Source organism: Rhinopithecus roxellana, chromosome 5, assembly GCF_007565055.1.
Source record: "Rhinopithecus roxellana isolate Shanxi Qingling chromosome 5, ASM756505v1, whole genome shotgun sequence".
NCBI lineage: Eukaryota > Metazoa > Chordata > Mammalia > Primates > Cercopithecidae > Rhinopithecus > Rhinopithecus roxellana.
Genome location: NC_044553.1, coordinates 38,659,465 through 38,678,706, shown reverse-complemented (window position 1 = coordinate 38,678,706; position 19,242 = coordinate 38,659,465). Strand labels below are relative to the sequence as shown.

Sequence of the window (19,242 nt, the reverse complement as noted above, 5' to 3'; positions counted from 1 at the left end):
CATTTTGACTTTGAGACCCCCATACTATAAGGCATTCTGGGATTTTTTAACCTTTCTAAAATATCAACTATAGAGTCTTGCCCTTATTTTCAATCTTAAACTCTTAAGATGACGTGACTACTTTCTGTCACATTTCCATTGTTTCTGCTCATCGTTTTGATTTTCTTAATACAATAGCAGTTCTCCTACTTACTTCTATTAATTCTGAGGCAAAATGTAGCAAGTTGTCACATGCTCTCCTATTCCTCAAATGAGATTTTTAGTAGATGCCAAGTAAAGGCTAGCTTTTTAAAAATTTTGTAACAGATACTTGAAAGCTATAAATATTGTTCTGTAGGTAGAGGGGTAGATTTAGGGAGCACAAGAAGGGAAATACAGTGATTAATTTGCAGGGTAGAGTAGAATTGGTAGGTACCGGAAGCATGAAGATAGCAGATAGCAGGGAGTCTCTTGAGGTCAGCTAAGTTTGTGGTAAAACAAACCTGATTGAAAGTGGGATTTCATAGTCTAGGAAAGGAGAGGAGCAGAGCTTAGTAGTTGCTTGAAATGGACATGAAAACAGAGGATTCTGAGGTTTCTAGTTTGTGACAGTTGTTCCAGTAGCTATGGCAAGATAGTTTTGAGGTATTAACAATGACTTAAATTTTGGACACATTGAATGTAAGATGACCTTGGTTTTAGTTTCCTAAGTTTGGTTTATTTGTTTGTTTATTTTTCGAGACAGAGTCTTGCTCTGTTTCCCGGGCTGGAGTGCAGTGGCATGATCTCGGCTCACTGCAACCTCCGCCTCCCGGGATCAAGCGATTCTTGTGCCTCAGCCTCCTGAGTAGCTGGGACTACAGGCGTGTGCCACCATGCCTGGCTAATTTTTGTATTTTTAGTAGATATGAAGTTCCACCATATTGGCCAGGCTGGTCTTGAACTCCAGACCTCAAGTGATCCGGCTGCCTCGGCCTCCCAAGTGCTGGGATTACAGGCGTGAACCACCGTGCCCAGCCCCTAAGTTTGGTTTAGATACCTGTTTTACAGGCAATTGGAGATATTCCTAATGTTTCACATTAGGTATCAGTGCACGTTTGGGATTTATTATTACAAAGACAGTACTTGAAGTCATTAGATCTCTAAAGGCATTAGTAATAGTTAATGTTCATAAATGTGACTGCCAGTCATCAAGAAGAGACTTATGTTTAGCAAGCTGTTTATGAAGACAGGGATTAAGCTTTTTTAAAAAAAATTCCATTTAAAATATCAAAGATACAGTTGTTTTGGTGCCTAAAAAATAAGCTTTTGATTATCTTCACCCAGTGATGCTAGATTGGTGAGATCCATTCATTCAGGTATTTAGTGAATACTTACTAAGATATTCTACAAATAAATAAGGGAGAAGTTGTGTTGAAAGATAGGATGGTATAGTGTGTGCTGCTATTAGTAAAAAGAAGCTTTTAAAGTAGGAATGATCTAAAGTGTAATTTGTTTTCACTCAGTAATTTATTTACTCAATCTTTAATTTTTATTGAGGACTCACTGTGCATAACCTATAGTACATGGAAGAATAAATATGCATATTGTACCAGGTGCTAATAGTGTTAAAATGAATAGAAGTAGTCCCTACTTTCAAGGATCTTGTATCTATAGAGTCATGTAAATATGTACATATAGTATGTAATAAGTGGTAAATTAGAAGAAAAGGCAGATTTCAGGTTGTGAAATTCATTTAATTGGCCTTCACTTAAGCCAACTCATTGGATTCATTGATGCTGTCCATTCCCTCTATAAAATATAGGATGGATGCTCATAGGGAATAGTATACCAGGCTTTGTTGATTCCACAAGTTGACTTATAACCTTAACAATAATAATAGCTGTGAAAGTTACTTAACATGAAAAAAAGTGCTGCTGCTGCTGCTGCTGCTGGCAAACTTTTATCTAGTGATTATTGTATGTCAGGCTCTCTTCTAAATGCTTTACATATATTAACTCACTTAACCTTCCTGGTAACCTTAAGAAAAATGTAATATTACTGTCCATACTTTAGAGGTAAGGACACTGAAGCATAGAGAAACGTAATTAATTGTCCCAGTTTAGTCAGCTAGCAATGGTAGAATCAGGATTCGAACCCAGGCAACCTAGCTCTAGAGACCAAGCTCTTGCAACTACGTTGACTGTCTCTCAAGAGCCAGCTGTGTTTATTTTCAACCTTGTATATGTCAAGTTGCACAGATTAGTGTCATTCTGTAACTTAATTATTACATAAATTGATGAAATGTGAGTATAAAAATGTGAATGTTTTTATAAAAACAACAAGTGCTTTGGAAGCAATTTTGCTAAAAATCATTCTTTAATTAGGCATGGTCAAAACAACTGTAAAAGATTCAGGAGGAAAATGTTTAAGAAAAACTGCACTCAAAGTGCTTTGTAGGTGTCTTTATGTTTTTACTCCTATGTATGTATGTATGTATGTATTTATTTATTTATTTATTTTGAGTCCAAATGTTGCTCTGTCGTCCAGGCTGAAGTGCAGTGGCACAGTCTCGGCTCACTGCAACCTCTGCCTCCCAGGTTCAAACGATACTCCTGCCTCAGCCTCCCAAATAGCTGTGATTACAGGTGCGCACTGTCATGCCAGACTAATTTTTGTATTTTTAGTAGATATGGGGTTTTCACCATGTTGGCCAGGCTGGTTTCGAACTTTTGACCTCAGGTGATTCACCCAGCTTGGCCTCCCAAAGTGCTGGGATTACAGGTGTGAGCTACCGTGTCCAGCCTACTTCCATTTAAAGAACTGAAAAATACAGCCAAGGCCTTACAGGGGTGGCATAAGCAAGAAAGACCTGTAATTCCCATTAGCAAGCCCATACTCTTACTCAACACCAAAATATCAGTTATTTATATATGTTTTATGTTTAAAATAAAACAAAATGTTTAAAGTATACATATTATTTTAAAAATGATTCTCTGGGTTAACTGACCTTGCTGAGTGATTTATCCTCTCTCTGTCCAATGCTGTCAGATAAGATGGCTTTTCCTATAGTTAGAAGCAACTCTTAATCCAGATTGTGGTGGTCAGGAAAGAATTTCTGGTGGAGATATCTGAGATGAGACTTACTGAATGGGTAAGATGTGAAAGTGAAGGAGGAAAAGGATATTTCAGGTAGAGATAACAGCAACTAAAAATGCACAGAGGTATAAGAATATGCATAGTAAGCTGTAAGTAGTTTATTACAGCCGTAGCATAGAATGTGAATGGCTGCTGGAAATAGCTGAGACTGGATAGGAAGTTACAGGTTAGAGTGTGAAACAATTTGTATTGCTTTCCTTTATGATTTTGCTCTGCTTTCTCAAAGTCTGTTCTCAACACAGGGGTTAGAATGATGCCCTTAAAATGTAATTCAGGGCTGTGTGTGGTGGCTCATGCCTGTAATCCCAGCACTTTGGGAGGCCGAGGTGGGTGGATCACCTGAGGTCAAGAGTTAGCGACCAGCCTGGCCAACATGGTGAAACCCTGTCTCTACTAAAAATATAGAAATTAGCCAGGTGTGGTGGCGTGCACCTGTAGTCCCAGCTACTGGGGAGGCTGAGACATGAGAATTGCTTGAACCCAGGAGGCAGAGGTTGCAGTGAGCCGAGGTCACGCCACTGCACTCCAGCCTGGGCAACAGAGTAAGACTCTGTCTCAAAACAACAACAACAACAACAACAAAAACTGTAATCCCAGCACTTTGGGAGGCCAAGGCAGGTGGATCACCTGAGGTCAGGAGTTTGAGACCAGCCTGACCAACATGGAGAAACCCCGTCTCTACTAAAAATACTAAATTAGCCAGGCGAATCACTTGAACTCGGGAGGCGGAGGTTGTAGTGAGCCGAGACCATGCCATTGCATTTCAGCCTGGGCAACAAGAGTGAAACTCCATCTGAAAAAAAAAAAGAGACTTTGTCAAAACCAGATAATCAAAGAAAGAGATTTTGAAAATATTATTAATGTGTTTGTTTCCATTAAAGCCAAAAAAATGAAACTATAATTAGTCAAATTTCTGGTATAAATAAATTTAAACTTAAAGTAATACGTGAGTTTTAATGCACCTACTTTTCAATTTTTAGTATTTTTCAGCTACTTTAATGTTCCGGGAAAATGTTAACTACAGCCAGGCGCAGTGGTATGCCTGTAATCCCAGTGCTTTGGGAGGCTGAGGTGGGAGGATTGCTTGAGGCCAAGAGTTTGAGACCAGCCTGAGCAACATAGTGAGACCCTGTCTCTACAAACAAATTAAAAAATTTGTCAGGCATGGTTGTGTGCATCTGTAGTCCTAGTTACTTGGGAGGCTGAGGTAGAAGGACCACTTGAGCCTGGAAATTGGAGGCCAGTAGAGCAAAAAAAAGAAAAATATTAACCATTAAAAAAAAAAAATCAAAACACGTATGTGCAGTTTTGATGCACATTAATGGCATCAATATGGCTCATTAAGATACTACTGGGTTCTGTATGTAAATGTTTGATATTTTGCTCATTATGGATTGTTTACATTTTGATTTTAAAAGTATTGCATTAAAATATTATTTTTCTTGATTATTGAATTTTTGAGCACGCTTTTAAATTTTGCACCCTGGGTGAATGCTTCACTTCATTCTAATTTCCAGTAGTGTCTTCCACTATAAAATGAGTTCCTTGTTGGGGGTGATGTTGAGTGAGATTCTGTAGAATTCTGGAATTCTGTAGTGTAGTGTTCAGAAAGTCTGTTAATTATAGTACTGGCAGAGAGTTGTGGGCAGGGAAAGCAGATCCTTAGCTGGAATACATATCTATTCCTGTGAGGGGATCTCAACCTTGGCTGCACATTTGGCAGCACCTCAATCTGTAGATGGGACCTAAGCATCATTGATTGTTAAAGCTCTCCAGGTGATTCAGTGTGCAGCCAAGATTGAGAACAAGTGATCTACAGCAGTACTACTTAAACTTTAGTATACACATGAATCCTATGTAAGTCTCGTTAAAACACAGATGTCTTAGTTTCAGGAAGTAAGTATACATTCATAAAAATCTTCCTGTCACTGCTGGTCCATTGACTACACTTTGAGTAGCAAAGCTTTGTTGTGTGCTACAAAAATTTCACTGTTTTCACCTCACCAACTATAGGCCACAGTTGAGTCCAGATTTCAGTGAACAAACCCAGCAGACTGTTAACACCATTTCTTTTTCTTTTCTTTTTTCTTTTTTTTGATGGAGTCTCACCCTGTTGCCCAGGCTAGAGTGCAGTGGCGCAATCTCGGCTCACTGCAACGTCCGCCTCCCAGGTTCAGGTGATTCTCCTGCCTCAGCCTCCTGAATAGCTGGGATTATAGGTGCCCTCCATCACTCCCCACAAATTTTTATATTTTTAATAGAGAGGGGTTTCACCATGTTGGCCAGGCTGGTCTCTAACTGCTGACCTCAGGTGATCCACCTGCCTCAGCCTCTCAAAGTGCTGGGATTACAGGTGTGAGCCACCGCGCCTGGCCCTGTTAACACCATTTCTAAATGTCTGAGCTAACACTTTAAATCATGAATCTTGGGTGAACATACCCATATCAATAAATTCAGCCCTACCTAACTACATATTTTTTTTCTTTTGATCTAATAACCCTAGAATCCATTTTCTTAGATGCTCTCTGGAATCCTACTGATACAAATAAAGTTTCTACAACTCCAGTATATATGCTGTTTTCTCCCCTATCTTGTACTTATATCTAGGTGAAGCTAGCCTCTAACCCCTCTTATTGGCCTTTTTGAGGTAGTGAAAAGTAGTAAAGGTGGGTGCTGAGGAGAATGGGCATTTCTTTCTGAGGCAAGCCGTTTCAGATGAAATTACTGAAAGGTTTTTATGCAAGAGAAAGTTGGTTGGAACATAGGTGAGGAGGACTGTTCTTTTTAGCAGAAAGTTTTGGGGCTTTGGGGTTCCAAAGTTAGGCTTCATGTGTTAGTTCCTACATCTTTATCCCAAGACACAGTCCCACTTCTTCTCAACCATTGCCCTTACCTTCAGTCTGGCAGGGTTGTACTTTTAAATGTCATTGCACGTCTGCACACCACTCAGGCATTGGGCCAGATCTTTAGTCATGTCTGTCTTGGGCTTTAAGGTTGCAGAAATGAAGAAGATATGATGCCTTGAAGTTATATGTTATTTTTGTAAACACTATAGAGTTTTCTCTCCGCTTAACTTTAGAGTTAACATGAGAATGAGTATAGAAAGTTGAAATATTTCTTTGAATTTATCACATTCCATTGTCAATCAGTGACTATTTAGAGGGAGCCTTAAATGTCCAAGATACTGTATCATATTGACAGTAGATTATAAGTTGTTGGCCATTAACATTTTGTGTTTTTTATTTACAGAAACTTATTGGAGAAGTGTTTAATATTGTGAGCCAACAGTCTACAGCTCGACCTGGCTGCATTATTGAACTCGATGCAATAACCAACCAAGTAAAAACATGCTTGTGAATTGGTGATATTATATACTTTATCCCATGATGTTTTATGTGTATATGATATATGTCATTCTCAGAATAATTTTCTTGTTTGTTATTAAATGCAGACAACTTCAGTTGATTCCCATAGTGAAAATCTACTAATGATTTAGGGATTATTTTTCTCCTTGGGAAACCAAGAACCATATATTCTCACTTACAAAGTGGGAGCTAAGCTATGAGTATGCAAAGGCATACAGAGCGATATAATGGACTTTAGAGACTCAGAAGCGGGAGGGTGGAAATGGAACTAGGGATTTAAAAAACCACATGTTAGGTACAGTGTACACTACGTGAGTGATGGGTACACTAAAATCTCAGAATTCACTACTATATAGTTTATCCATGTAACAAAAAAACCACTTGTACTCCAAAAGCTATTTAAATAAAATTTTTTTAAAAAGGAATTATTCTTCTCCAGTTGAATTGTATTTGTAGCAAAGGAAATTTGATTCAGTTAGAGAAACCATGACCCTGATCTTGAAATGCTGAGAGAAAATACAGTGCAGCTGCATAGAGGATCGGGTTGTGGTTTCTCGTTTTATATTATTACTCTTTTCAACTCAGTAGAGGGTAACCTCAGCTTCAGAGTGTTTGCCTTGTTAGGCCCCATGTTGAGTACTTTTATGAAGTCCTTTAAAATGCAGATAAAAGTCAGATCAAAGTGAACATAAACTTTTTAATCACAGGTCCTTTGTGAATTCAGTATTCCTCCCTAGCTACTACCTAGAAAATAAGGAGAACCCTTCTCCCTACAGGGAGATGTAAAACCCATTTTAGCCCTCAGGATATTTGTTTCTTTAGGACTATGTTTATGTATTAAGGGATAGAACTAACATTCATTCCAAATGTGAAAAGGTTTAGTTTGGTAAGGAAGCTACCAATAGTTTTAAACAAGGAAATGAAGAAAGAGCCAACTGTAGTTAAAAGCAAGTATAGAATTATATCATAAATTTTCTTTGGTGTTTTGCACTTTCTGTTGGGGAAAATGTAGTCATTTCTGCTAATATAGATAAAATACATCATCTCTTGATACCAGAACTGGGGCTGCCAGACCCATATTGCTAATACCTCCTGGGAAATGCTTTTTAATCCCCAGTGCCCCACCTTTCTTCAGATTCAGCCTGTGATTTCTTTTTTCTACTCCATAGGGATGTAGAAGCGTGGGTTGGCTTCCTTCCTATAGATAAGTTAATTTTTAATGGATTGGATGTTAAATTCATCCCCTGCTTTAGCCTCCTTTGCACTGATTACCTTTGCAAAGACTCTCACAAAGCAGTCTTTTTACTTCATATTTGCTCAACATTTTCTTCCCTGCTCCTTGTGGCTATTTTTAACAGAAGGCCTGGTAAACTGTAAGCAATAATGAATGACAAAGTTTAAAATTCTTTCTAGCTTTGTTCCCAGTGTGTTGTATGATTTCTATATCCATAAAGGTATCACCCTTCTCTTTACTTTCATTTATTCTTTGTCCCTTGGGGAGGTGACCTCCTAGACAATGAATATGAAGAGATTTTTAATGTTTTTACCTATAGAAACACAAAATACCCTATAACTTTCATAAAATTGTGTGACCCAACCAAATATTATAATCCTTTTATTTCTTTCTATTATGTAAAGAAGCAGGGTTTCCTTTATAAGATTATTGACTCCTCATCAAATGCCAAGATAATCATAGCTACTTCCCTCTCTTGAAATCTCTGGGGGAGCCATCTGATTGTCTTAATACACTTCCAAAATAAGCTTTCTTTTGGATGTAGCCTTTCCTTGAACTTCGGTTCACGTTAAGGTTCTAAGTAGCCATTCGTGACAGTCTTAAAACATGGTCATGGAGCATAGCAGTTGACAGTGATGTTTCATCCATCCTTTGAGGGGTTCTAGTTAGTTATGTGTGAGTTTAGTTCTCTAGACATGTATCATCCTGCTGGCTGTTACAGGATCCCTGGTAATTCCCACTAGACAGAGCTATTGGGGTACTTTGAGGAGCTCTCTGGGTTTTGTTTTGTTTTTTGGTTCTCCGGTGGAATTGAAAAAACTAGAAGTTGTGTAGTAGTCTAGTGTGTCTTACACAGTTAGTGCAGCCCTCCCCCGTCAGTTGTGAATCTGATGCTTTCAGGCTCAAAGTGGTGAAGGTTGCTTAACTGCTCTTTAAATTTGGGTTTTTGTAGCTTCTTTTTTGTTTTTGTTTTTTTGAGAAGCAAACCTGTTGATTTGTTTCTACTAGAGTTCTTCTATTCTGCTGTTGGCTGTGACATCTTTGAAAGTAGTTTTTAATGATTTTTTTCTGTTGCTTTTTTTCTTTCTAATTAGTAGTAGGTAAAGAATAGAAATTGTTAGATATATTTCTTCTGCATTAGCATTGGGGAGGTGATGGATGGGAGATGGGAGACAGGGAATTTCAAAGATAAAACCTCTTCATTTTTTTTCATATTTGTAGTGTGGCTCAAATACACAGTTGCTTCATGTGTTTCAAGAAGACTTTATTATAGGATATAAACCACATAAAGAAGATATGGAGAAAAAGGAAACAGAAATATTTTTTCAGCCATCACAAGGTACTTTAAAAAAATAGTCTGCATTTGTTTACCTTCATGTTAACAAGAAGATCTCTAAGCTTTCATTGAGTATGGATCTTCAAAAGTTACCACTCTCATAATTTTTGACAGATACACCAGTTAGTTCTGTCAAAATTGCTTGCTTGTAGATGAAGAGGGCATGTGGGTGAACATTACATTTTGCAAGACAGTTCATCGGTGATACAGACTTTTGCCAAGAAATGGTGTCTATGAACCTTAATTTGTTTTAAAAAGTAAGTTTATTCAACTCTATAAATAAATTATTTTGATTGGTAGTTCCATTTGGTATCTCAAGGAAAACAGTTAATTTTATTATAGGTTTTAAAAAATTATCAGTAAATTGCTTCAGACCAATGATGAATATAAGATATAAGGTATCATGTTGTGTGGGACAGTAGAAACCTCATGGAAATAGTGAATGCAAGGTACCATCTCAAAGTTTTCCCCTTTGAAGTGTGGTATTTTTTCCTTTTTGTGAAAGTAAGTAGTTTAACCCTTTCAAAAACAAACAATATGATGTTTAGTTTAAGCTTTATAACTTAGCTTAAAATGTTACCTTCAGACGTTAAACTGTATTTAAGTTTTTTTAATTGGCAAATAAAATTGTATATATATATATATAAAACTTCATAATTATAAAACCAACATGTTCTATTTGAAAAGCCATGTCTTTAAGAATTAAGTGTCTGTGGTGAATATTTAGTTTACAAAGGGTTTTCAGATAATTAATTTCATTTGGTTACAAATTGTGAATATCCAGATGGACATATTTAATTTTCTTAGTATAGTTTTCATCACAAAATTATGTATAGCATCTAAGGAAACTGTTTCTATGTAATTTGTGCAGATAATTTCCTTTGCTTTAGTGGAAAATCAGATTGAGGTCTTGTATTCTAAGAAGCTTAGCTCAAACATGTTTTCACTCGCCAGACTAGTAACTTGTTTTTCTTTCATATATCTTTCTTTATACACAAAACTTCTCCTATTTATGTTATTCAATTATGTTCACTTTTATTTCACTATCATTATAACAGCAGTACTTCTTTACAGATTTAAAATTTACTTTTCTGTAGTATCTTACCTTTGCCTGGGTTAATCTTTTTAATATGGTTTCCAACAAATGTAGCTGCTATTTATCACGTTATTTCTAACAGGAAAGATATGCCAACTTACGAGAATTCAATGCTTTTATAAAGTTGGTACTTTTCTTTATAATATTTTAATTGACTTACATTAAAAATTTTCTTTATTTCTCGCTTTTGATATTTGTTGTGCCACTGCTAAGTCAGGCCAAAAGATTTCCTCAGTGCTTTCTTGATTTTCCTTTAGTTTTTGTGTGAAGTTTCTCTTTCTTCCTGATTTTATAGCTGTGTTCTTAAAGGACTTGTATAGGTCTCTCTTCTTCTCTGCCTCTGCTTTATTTTGTACTTTCTAAGTTTTAATTAAAAGTTTATTACTTTTAAAATGCCAAAAATAGACAAAATTAGAGTTCATAATTAAGTGAACCTCCATATTCTATAATGTAAGTTAAAGATTTTATCACACTTGTTTTGTTTACACAATTTTTCTTTCCTTTTCCCCCCTGAAATTTTTTTTTTTCCCTGAGACAGAGTCTTGCTCTGTTGCCCAGGCTGGAGTGCAGTGGTATCATCTCAGCTTACTGTAACCTCCACCTCCCAGGTTCAAGCAATTCTCCTGCCTCAGCCTCCCAAGTTGCTGGGATTACAGGCATGTGCCACCACACCTGGCTAATTTTTTTGTATTATTACTAGAGTCGGAGTTTTACCCTGTTGGCCAGGTTGGTCTTGAACTCCTGACCTCAAGTGATCAGCCCGCCTTGGCTCCCAAAGTGCTGGGATTACAGGTGTGAGCCACCGTGCCTGGCCCCCCTGAAATATTTTGAAGTAAATCCACCTGCAGTGTTGTTTCACTTCCATATGCATTTCTAAAAATAACTCCCTTACATATTTGCTATTATCAAATTGATAAAATAATAAAATTCCTCAGAATCATGCAATAACTACTCCCATTTTTCATTGAATTGTCAAAAAGTTGAGGTTTTTGTTTATGTGTTTTTGTTTGAATCTATATCCAAACAAGGTTTACATATTGTGTTTTCACTGTCTATTAAGAAGAGTATTTTAATCTAAAGTGATACCTTATATACACCCGCATTATGCCACTGACTTGTTTTAGAGCAAGTTTTTTTTTTTAAATTATTTTTTTATTATGCTTTAAGTTCTGGGATACATATGCAGAACGTGCAGGTTTGTTATATAGGTAAACACGTGCTGTGGTGGTTTGCTGCACCCATCAACCCATCATCTACATTAGGTATTTCTCCTAATGCTATCCCTTCCCTAGGCCCCCCACCCCGCCGACAGGCCCCGGTGTGTGATGTTCCCTTCCCTGTGTCCATATGTTCTCATTGTTCAACTCCCACTTATGAGTGAGAACATGCAGTGTTTGGTTTTCTGTTCCTGTGTTACTTTGCTGAGAATGATGGTTTCCAGCTTCATCCATATCCCTTCAAAGGACATGAACTCATCCTTTTTTATGGCTGCATAGTGTTCCATGGTGTATATGTGCCACATTTTCTTTTTTTTTTTTTGAGACGGAGTCTCGCTCTGTCGCCCAGGCTGGAGTGCAGTGGCCGGATCTCAGCTCACTGCAAGCTCTGCCTCCCGGGTTCACACCATTCTCCTGCCTCAGCCTCCCGAGTAGCTGGGACTACAGGCGCCCGCCACCTCAGCCGGCTAGTTTTTTGTATTTTTTAGTAGAGACGGGGTTTCACTGTGTTAGCCAGGATGGTCTCGATCTGCTGACCTCATGATCCGCCCGTCTCGGCCTCCCAAAGTGCTGGGATTACAGGCTTGAGCCACCGCGCCCGGCCCACATTTTCTTTATCCAGTCTATCATTGATGGTCATTTGGGTTGGGTCTAAGTCTTTGCTATTGTGAACAGTGCCGCAATAAACATACATGTGCATGTGTCTTTATAGTAGAATGATTTATAATCCTTTGGGTATATACCCACTAATGGGATGGCTGGGTCAAATGGTATTTCTGGTTCTAGATCCTTGAGGGATTGCCACACTGTCTTCCACAATGGTTGAACTAATTTATACTCCCACCAACAATGTAAAAGCGTTCCTATTTCTCCACATCCTCTCCAGCATCTGTTGTTTCCTGACTTTTTAGTGATTGCCATCCTAACTGACGTGAGATGGTGTCTCTGTGGTTTTGATTTGCATTTCTTTAATGACCAGTGATGATGAGCATTTTTTCATATGTTTGTTGGCCGCATAAATGTCCTCTTTTGAGAAGTGTCTGTTCATATCCTTTGCCCACTTTTTGATGGGGTTGTTTTTTTCTTGTAAATTTGTTTAAGTTCCTTATAGATTCTGGATATTAGCCCTTTGTCAGGTGGATAGATTGCAAAAATTTTCTCCCATTCTGTAGGTTGCCTGTTTACTCTGATGATAGTTTCTTTTGCTGTGCAGAAGCTCTTTAGTTTTTTGTTGCCATTGCTTTTGGTGTTGTAGTCATGAAGTCTTTGTCCGTGCCTATGTCCTAAATGATATTGCCTAGGTTTTCTTCTAGGGTTTCTATGGTTTTAGGTCTGATGTTTAAGTCTTCAATCCATCTTGAGTTAATTTTTGTATAAGGTGTAAGGAAGGGGTCCAGTTTCAGTTTTCTGCATATGGCAAGTCAGTTTTCCCAACACCATTTATTAAATAGGGAATCCTTTCCCCATTGCTTGTTTTTGTCAGGTTTGTCAAAGATCAGATGGTGGTAGATGTGTGGTGTTATTTCTGAGGCCTCTATTCTGTTCCATTGGTCTATACATCTGTTTTGGTACCAGTAGCATGCTGTTTTGGTTACTGTAGCCTTGCAGTATAGTTTGAAGTCAGGTAGCATAATGCCTCCAGCTTTGTTCTTTTTGCTTAGGATTGTCTTGGCTATGTGACCTCTTTGTTGGTTCCATATGAAATTTAAAGTGTTTTTTTTTTTTCTAATTCTGTGAGGAAAGTCAGTGGTAACTTGATGGGGATAACATTGAATCTATAAATTACTTTGGGCAGTGTGGCCATTTTCACGATACTGATTTTTCTTATCCGTGAGCCTAGAATGTTTTTCCGTTTGTTTATGTCCTCTCATTTCCTTGAGCAGTGGTTTGTAGTTCTCCTTGAAGAGGTCCTTCACATCCCTTGTAAGTTGGATTCCTAGGTATTTTATTCTCATTGTAGCAATTGTGAATGGGAGTTCACTCATGATTTGGCTGTTTATCTGTTATTGGTGTGTAGGAATGCTTGTGATTGTTGCACATTGATTTTGTATCCTGAGACTGCTGAAGTTGCTTCTCAGCTTAAGGAGATTTTGGGCTGAGACATTTGGGTTTTCTAAATATACAATCATGTCATCTGCAAACAGAGACAATTTGACTTCTTCTCTTCCTATTTGAATACCCTTTATTGCTTTCTCTTACCTGATTGCCCTGGCCAGAACTTTCAATACCATATTGAATAGGAGTGGTGAGATAGGGCATCCTGGTCCTGGTCTTGTGCTGGTTTTCAAAGGGAATACTTCCAGCTTTTGCCTATTCAGTATGATATTGGCTGTGGGTTTGTCATAAATAGCTCTTATTATTTTGAGATAAGTTTCATTAATACCTAGTTTATTGAGAGGTTTCAGCATGAGGGGCTGTTGAGTTTTATCAAAGGCCATTTGTGTATCTGTTGAGATAATCATGTGGTTTTTGTTATTGGTTCTGTTTACATGATGGATTACATTTATTGATTTGTGTATGTTGAACCAGCCTTGCATCCCAGGGATGAAGCCAACTTGATCGTGGTGGATAAGCTTTTTGATGTGCTGCTGGATTTGGTTTGCCAGTATTTTATTGAGGATTTTTGCATCCATGTTCATCAGGGATATTGGCCTGAAATTTTCTTTTTTTGTTGTGTCTCTGCCAGGTTTTGTTATCAGGATGATGCTGGCCATATAAAATGAGTTAGGGAGGATTCCCTCTTTTTCTATTGATTGGAATAGTTTCAGAAGGAATGGTACCAGCTCATCTTTGTACATCTGGTAGAATTCGGCTGTGAATCTGTCTGGTCCTCGGCTTTTCTTGGTTGATAGGCTATTAATTACTGCCTTTCAGAACTTGTTATTGGTCTATTTGGGGATTTCACTTCTTCCTGGTCTAGTCTTGGGAGGGTTTATATGTCTAGGAATTTACCCATTTCTTCTAGATTTTCTCGTTTGTTTGTGTAGAGATGTTTATAGTATTCTCTGATGGTAGTTTGTGTTTCTGTGGGATCAGTGGTGATATCCCCTTTATCATTTTTTATTGTGTCTGTTTTATTCTTCTCTTTTTTTTTTTTCTTTATTAGTTTGGCTAGTGGTCTATATAGTTTGTTAATCTTTTCAAAAAACCAGCTCCTGGATTAATTGATTTTTCGAAGGGTTTTTTTGTGTCTCTGTCTCCTTTAGTTTTAGGGCAAGTTTTTTTTTTTTTTTAAGGAGTTTCTCTGACTACTTACTTGTGATGTTGTTTCAACTTTTTCTTGTCTACTGTATTACCTGTAAAGTGCAAGTTAGCTCTATAGACTTGATTAGATCTGGGTTCAACATTCTAGGTGATGCAGTACTTCATATGTATCATACTAGAAAAAAATAGTATTCAGATATCTCACTTTTAGTCATATTAAGAGTCAGAAGATTCAATTGGTGGTGTCATTATAGTTTGACAACAGTCTTTATCTCATGGCTTCTTCCTATGAATATTATTGATCTTATACTAGTTCATTAAGGATTGAAAAATTATGATATTCCAATTTTATCAGTTCTCATTTATTTATCAGCTAGAAAAGGTCTGTAAAGAAAAGCATTTCTTTATCTACTGGGGCTATTGGATTACTTTGAAAAACAGTTCTTTTTGGAAAGGGTTTAAGTGCTTAATTCTTTCCATTTAATTAACAGTTTCAAAATGAGGAGTCTGTGCGCTGGTTGTCTCCAGCTACTACTGTTGAATTTGTTGTTGTTGTTGTTTGGATTTCTTTGTCTTTTAAGTGTCAATATGAACTCATTTTAAGAAAACTCTTTAATGAACAATAATATACATACGAGAAGTTCTCATATAACTCAACGAATTTTTATGTACGTAGGATATTTCAATCAGTTGCAATCATTTTTTAAATGCCTACATAGTCCTATATTAGGCTAGTAAATACCATTTGAAGTAGGTCCTGAGTCCTTTTGACATAAGTTCATTATGGTAATAGTTTACTTTTTTTTTTTTAATTTATTTTTATTATACTTTAAGTTCTAGGGAACATGTGCATAACGTGCAGGTTTGTTACATATGTATATTTGTGCCATGTTGGTGTGCTGCACCCATCAACTCGTCAGCACCCATCAATTCATCATTTATATCATGTATAACTCCCCGATGCAATCCCTCCCCCCTCCCCCCTCCCCATGATAGGCCCCAGTGTGTGATGTTCCCCTTCCCGAATCCAAGTGATCTCATTGTTCAGTTCCCACCTATGAGTGAGAACATGCGGTGTTTGGTTTTCTCTTCTTGTGATAGTTTGCTAAGAATGATGGTTTCCAGCTGCATCCATGTCCCTACAAAGGATGCAAACTCATCCTTTTTTATGGCTGCATAGTATTCCATGGTGTATATGTGCCACATTTTCTTAATCCAGTCTGTCACAGATGGACATTTGGGTTGATTCCAAGTCTTTGCTATTGTGAATAATGCTGCAATAAACATATGCGTGCATGTGTCTTTGTAGTAGAATAATTTATAATCCTTTGGGTATATACCCAGTAGTGGGATGGCTGGGTCATATGGTACATCAAGTTCTAGATCCTTGAGGAATCGCCATACTGTTTTCCATAATGGTTGAACTAGTTTACAATCCCACCAACAGTGTAAAAGTGTTCCTATTTCTCCACATCCTCTCCAACACCTGTTGTTTCCTGATTTTTTAATGATTGCCATTCTAACTGGTGTGAGATGGTATCTCATTGTGGTTTTGATTTGCATTTCTCTGATGGCCAGTGATGATGAGCATTTTTTCATGTGTCTGTTGGCTGTATGAATGTCTTCTTTTGAGAAATGTCTGTTCATATCCTTTGCCCACTTTTTGATGGGGTTGTTTGTTTTTTTCTTGTATATTTGTTTGAGTTCTTTGTAGATTCTGGATATTAGCCCTTTGTCAGATGAGTAGGTTGCAAAAATTTTCTCCCATTCTGTAGGTTGCCTGTTCACTCTGATGGTAGTTTCTTTTGCTGTGCAGAAGCTCTTTAGTTTAATTAGATCCCATTTGTCAATTTTGGCTTTTGCTGCCATTGCTTTTGGTGTTTTAGACATGAAGTCCTTGCCCATGCCTATGTCCTGAATGGTACTACCTAGATTTTCTTCTAGGGTTTTTATGGTATTAGGTCTAACATTTAAGTCTCTAATCCATCTTGAATTAATCTTCGTATAAGGAGTAAGGAAAGGATCCAGTTTCAGCTTTCTACTTATGGCTAGCCAATTTTCCCAGCACCATTTATTAAATAGGGAATCCTTTCCCCATTTCTTGTTTCTCTCAGGTTTGTCAAAGATCAGATGGCTGTAGATGTGTGGTATTATTTCTGAGGACTCTGTTCTGTTCCATTGGTCTATAGCTCTGTTTTGGTACCAGTACCATGCTGTTTTGGTTACTGTAGCCTTGTAGTATAGTTTGAAGTCAGGTAGCGTGACGCCTCCAGCTTTGTCCTTTTGACTTAGGATTGTCTTGGCAATGCGGGCTCTTTTTTGGTTCCATATGTACTTTAAAGCAGTTTTTTCCAATTCTGTGAAGAAACTCATTGGTAGCTTGATGGGGATGTCGTTGAATCTATAAATAACCTTGGGCAGTATGGCCATTTTCATGATATTGATTATTCCTATCCATGAGCATGGTATGTTCTTCCATTTGTTTGTGTCCTCTTTTATTTCACTGAGCAGTGGTTTGTAGTTCTCCTTGAAGAGGTCCTTTACATCCCTTGTAAGTTGGATTCCTAGGTATTTGATTCTCTTTGAAGCAATTGTGAATGGAAGTTCATTCATGATTTGGCTCTCTGTTTGTCTGTTACTGGTGTATAAGAATGCTTGTGATTTTTCCACATTGGTTTTGTATCCTGAGACTTTGCTGAAGTTGCTTATCAGCTTAAGGAGCTTTTGGGCTGAGACGATGGGGTTTTCTAAATATACAATCATGTCATCTGCAAACAGGGACAATTTGACTTCTTCTTTTCCTAACTGAATACCCTTGATTTCTTTCTCTTGCCTGATTGCCCTAGCCAGAACTTCCAACACTATGTTGAATAGGAGTGGTGAGAGAGGGCATCCCTGTCTTGTGCCCGTTTTCAAAGGGAATTTTTCCAGTTTTTGCCCATTCAGTATGATATTGGCTGTGGGTTTGTCATAAATAGCTCTTATTATTTTGAGGTACGTTCCCTCAATACCGAATTTATTGAGCGTTTTTAGCATGAAGGGCTGTTGAATTTTGTCAAAAGCCTTTTCTGCATCTATGGAGATAATCATGTGGTTCTTGTCTTTGGTTCTGTTTATATGCTGGATTACGTTTATTGATTTGCGAATGTTGAACCAGCCTTGCATCCCAGGGATGAAGCCCACTTGATCATGGTGGATAAGCTTTTTGATGTGCTGCTGAATCCGGTTTGCCAGTATTTTATTGAGGATTTTTGCATCAATGTTCATCAGGGATATTGGTCTAAAATTCTCTTTTTTTGTTGTGTCTCTGCCAGGCTTTGGTATCAGGATGATGTTGGCCTCATAAAAAGAGTTAGGGAGGATTCCCTCTTTTTCTATTGATTGGAATAGTTTCAGAAGGAATGGTACCAGCTCCTCCTTGTACCTCTGGTAGAATTCAGCTGTGAATCCTCTGGTCCTGGACTTTTTTTGGTGGGTAGGCTATTAATTGTTGCCTCAATTTCAGAGCCTGCTATTGGTCTATTCAGGGATTCAACTTCTTCCTGGTTTAGTCTTGGGAGAGTGTAAGTGTCCAGAAAATTATCCATGTCTTCTAGATTTTCTAGTTGATTTGCGTAGAGTTGTTTATAGTATTTCTCTGATGGTAGTTTGTATTTCTGTCGGGTCCGTTGTGATATCCCCTTTATCATTTTTATATTGCGTCTATTTGATTCGTCTCTCTTTTCTTCTTTATTAGTCTTGCTAGCGGTCTGTCAATTTTGTTGTCTTTTCAAAAAAACCAACCTCTGGATTCATTGATTTTTTGGAGGGGTTTTGTGTCTCTATCTCCTCAGTTCTGCCTCTGATACTTAGTTAGTTCTTGCCTTCTGCTAGGTTTTGAATGTGTTTGCTCTTGCCTCTCTAGTTCTTTTAATTGTGATGTTAGAGTGTCAATTTTAGATCTTTCCAGCTTTCTCTTGTGGGCATTTAGTGCTATAAATTTCCCTCTACACACTGCTTTAAATGTGTCCCAGAGATTCTGGTATGTTGTATCTTTGTTCTCATTGGTTTCAAAGAACATCTTTATTTCTGCTTTCATTTCGTTATGTACCCAGTAGTCATTCAGGAGCAGATTGTTCAGTTTCCATGTAGTTGAGCGGTTTTGATTGAGTTTCTTAGTCCTGAGTTCTAGTTTGATTGCACTGTGGTCTGATAGACAGTTTGTTATAATTTCTGTTCTTTTACATTTGCTGAGGAGTGCTTTACTTCCAATTATGTGGTCAATTTTGGAATAAGTGCGATGTGGTGCTGAGAAGAATGTATATTCTGTTGATTTGGGGTGGAGAGTTCTATAGATGTCCATTAGGTCCGCTTGGTGCAGAGATGAGTTCAATTTCTGGATATCCTTGTTAACTTTCTGTCTCGTTGATCTGTCTAATGTTGACAGTGGAGTGTTGAAGTCTCCCATTATTATTGTATGGGAGTCTAAGTCTCTTTGTAAGTCTCTAAGGACTTGCTTTATGAATCTGGGTGCTCCTGTATTGGGTGCATATATATTTAGGATAGTTAGCTCTTCCTGTTGAATTGATCCCTTTACATTTATGTAATGGCCTTCTTTGTCTCTTTTGATCTTTGATGGTTTAAAGTCTGTTTTATCAGAGACTAGGATTGCAACCCCTGCTTTTTTTTGTTCT

General features: G+C 37.6%; 1 protein-coding gene across 4 annotated transcripts in view; it reads left to right on the top strand.

The window, feature by feature from the left end:
- Positions 1-19,242, top strand: part of DMXL2 (Dmx like 2) — a 187,634-nt gene that overhangs the window by 99,710 nt on the left and 68,682 nt on the right. For all 4 annotated transcript variants that reach the window (XR_004057317.1, XR_004057318.1, XM_030930656.1 and 1 more), the window contains exons 14-15: positions 6,367-6,456; positions 8,938-9,055. Coding sequence is in view for 2 of the 4 variants with exons in the window: in XM_030930656.1 (XP_030786516.1) it covers positions 6,367-6,456; positions 8,938-9,055 (208 nt within the window). In the remaining 2 variants the exon portion in view is untranslated. The remainder of the gene's footprint in view (positions 1-6,366; positions 6,457-8,937; positions 9,056-19,242) is intronic.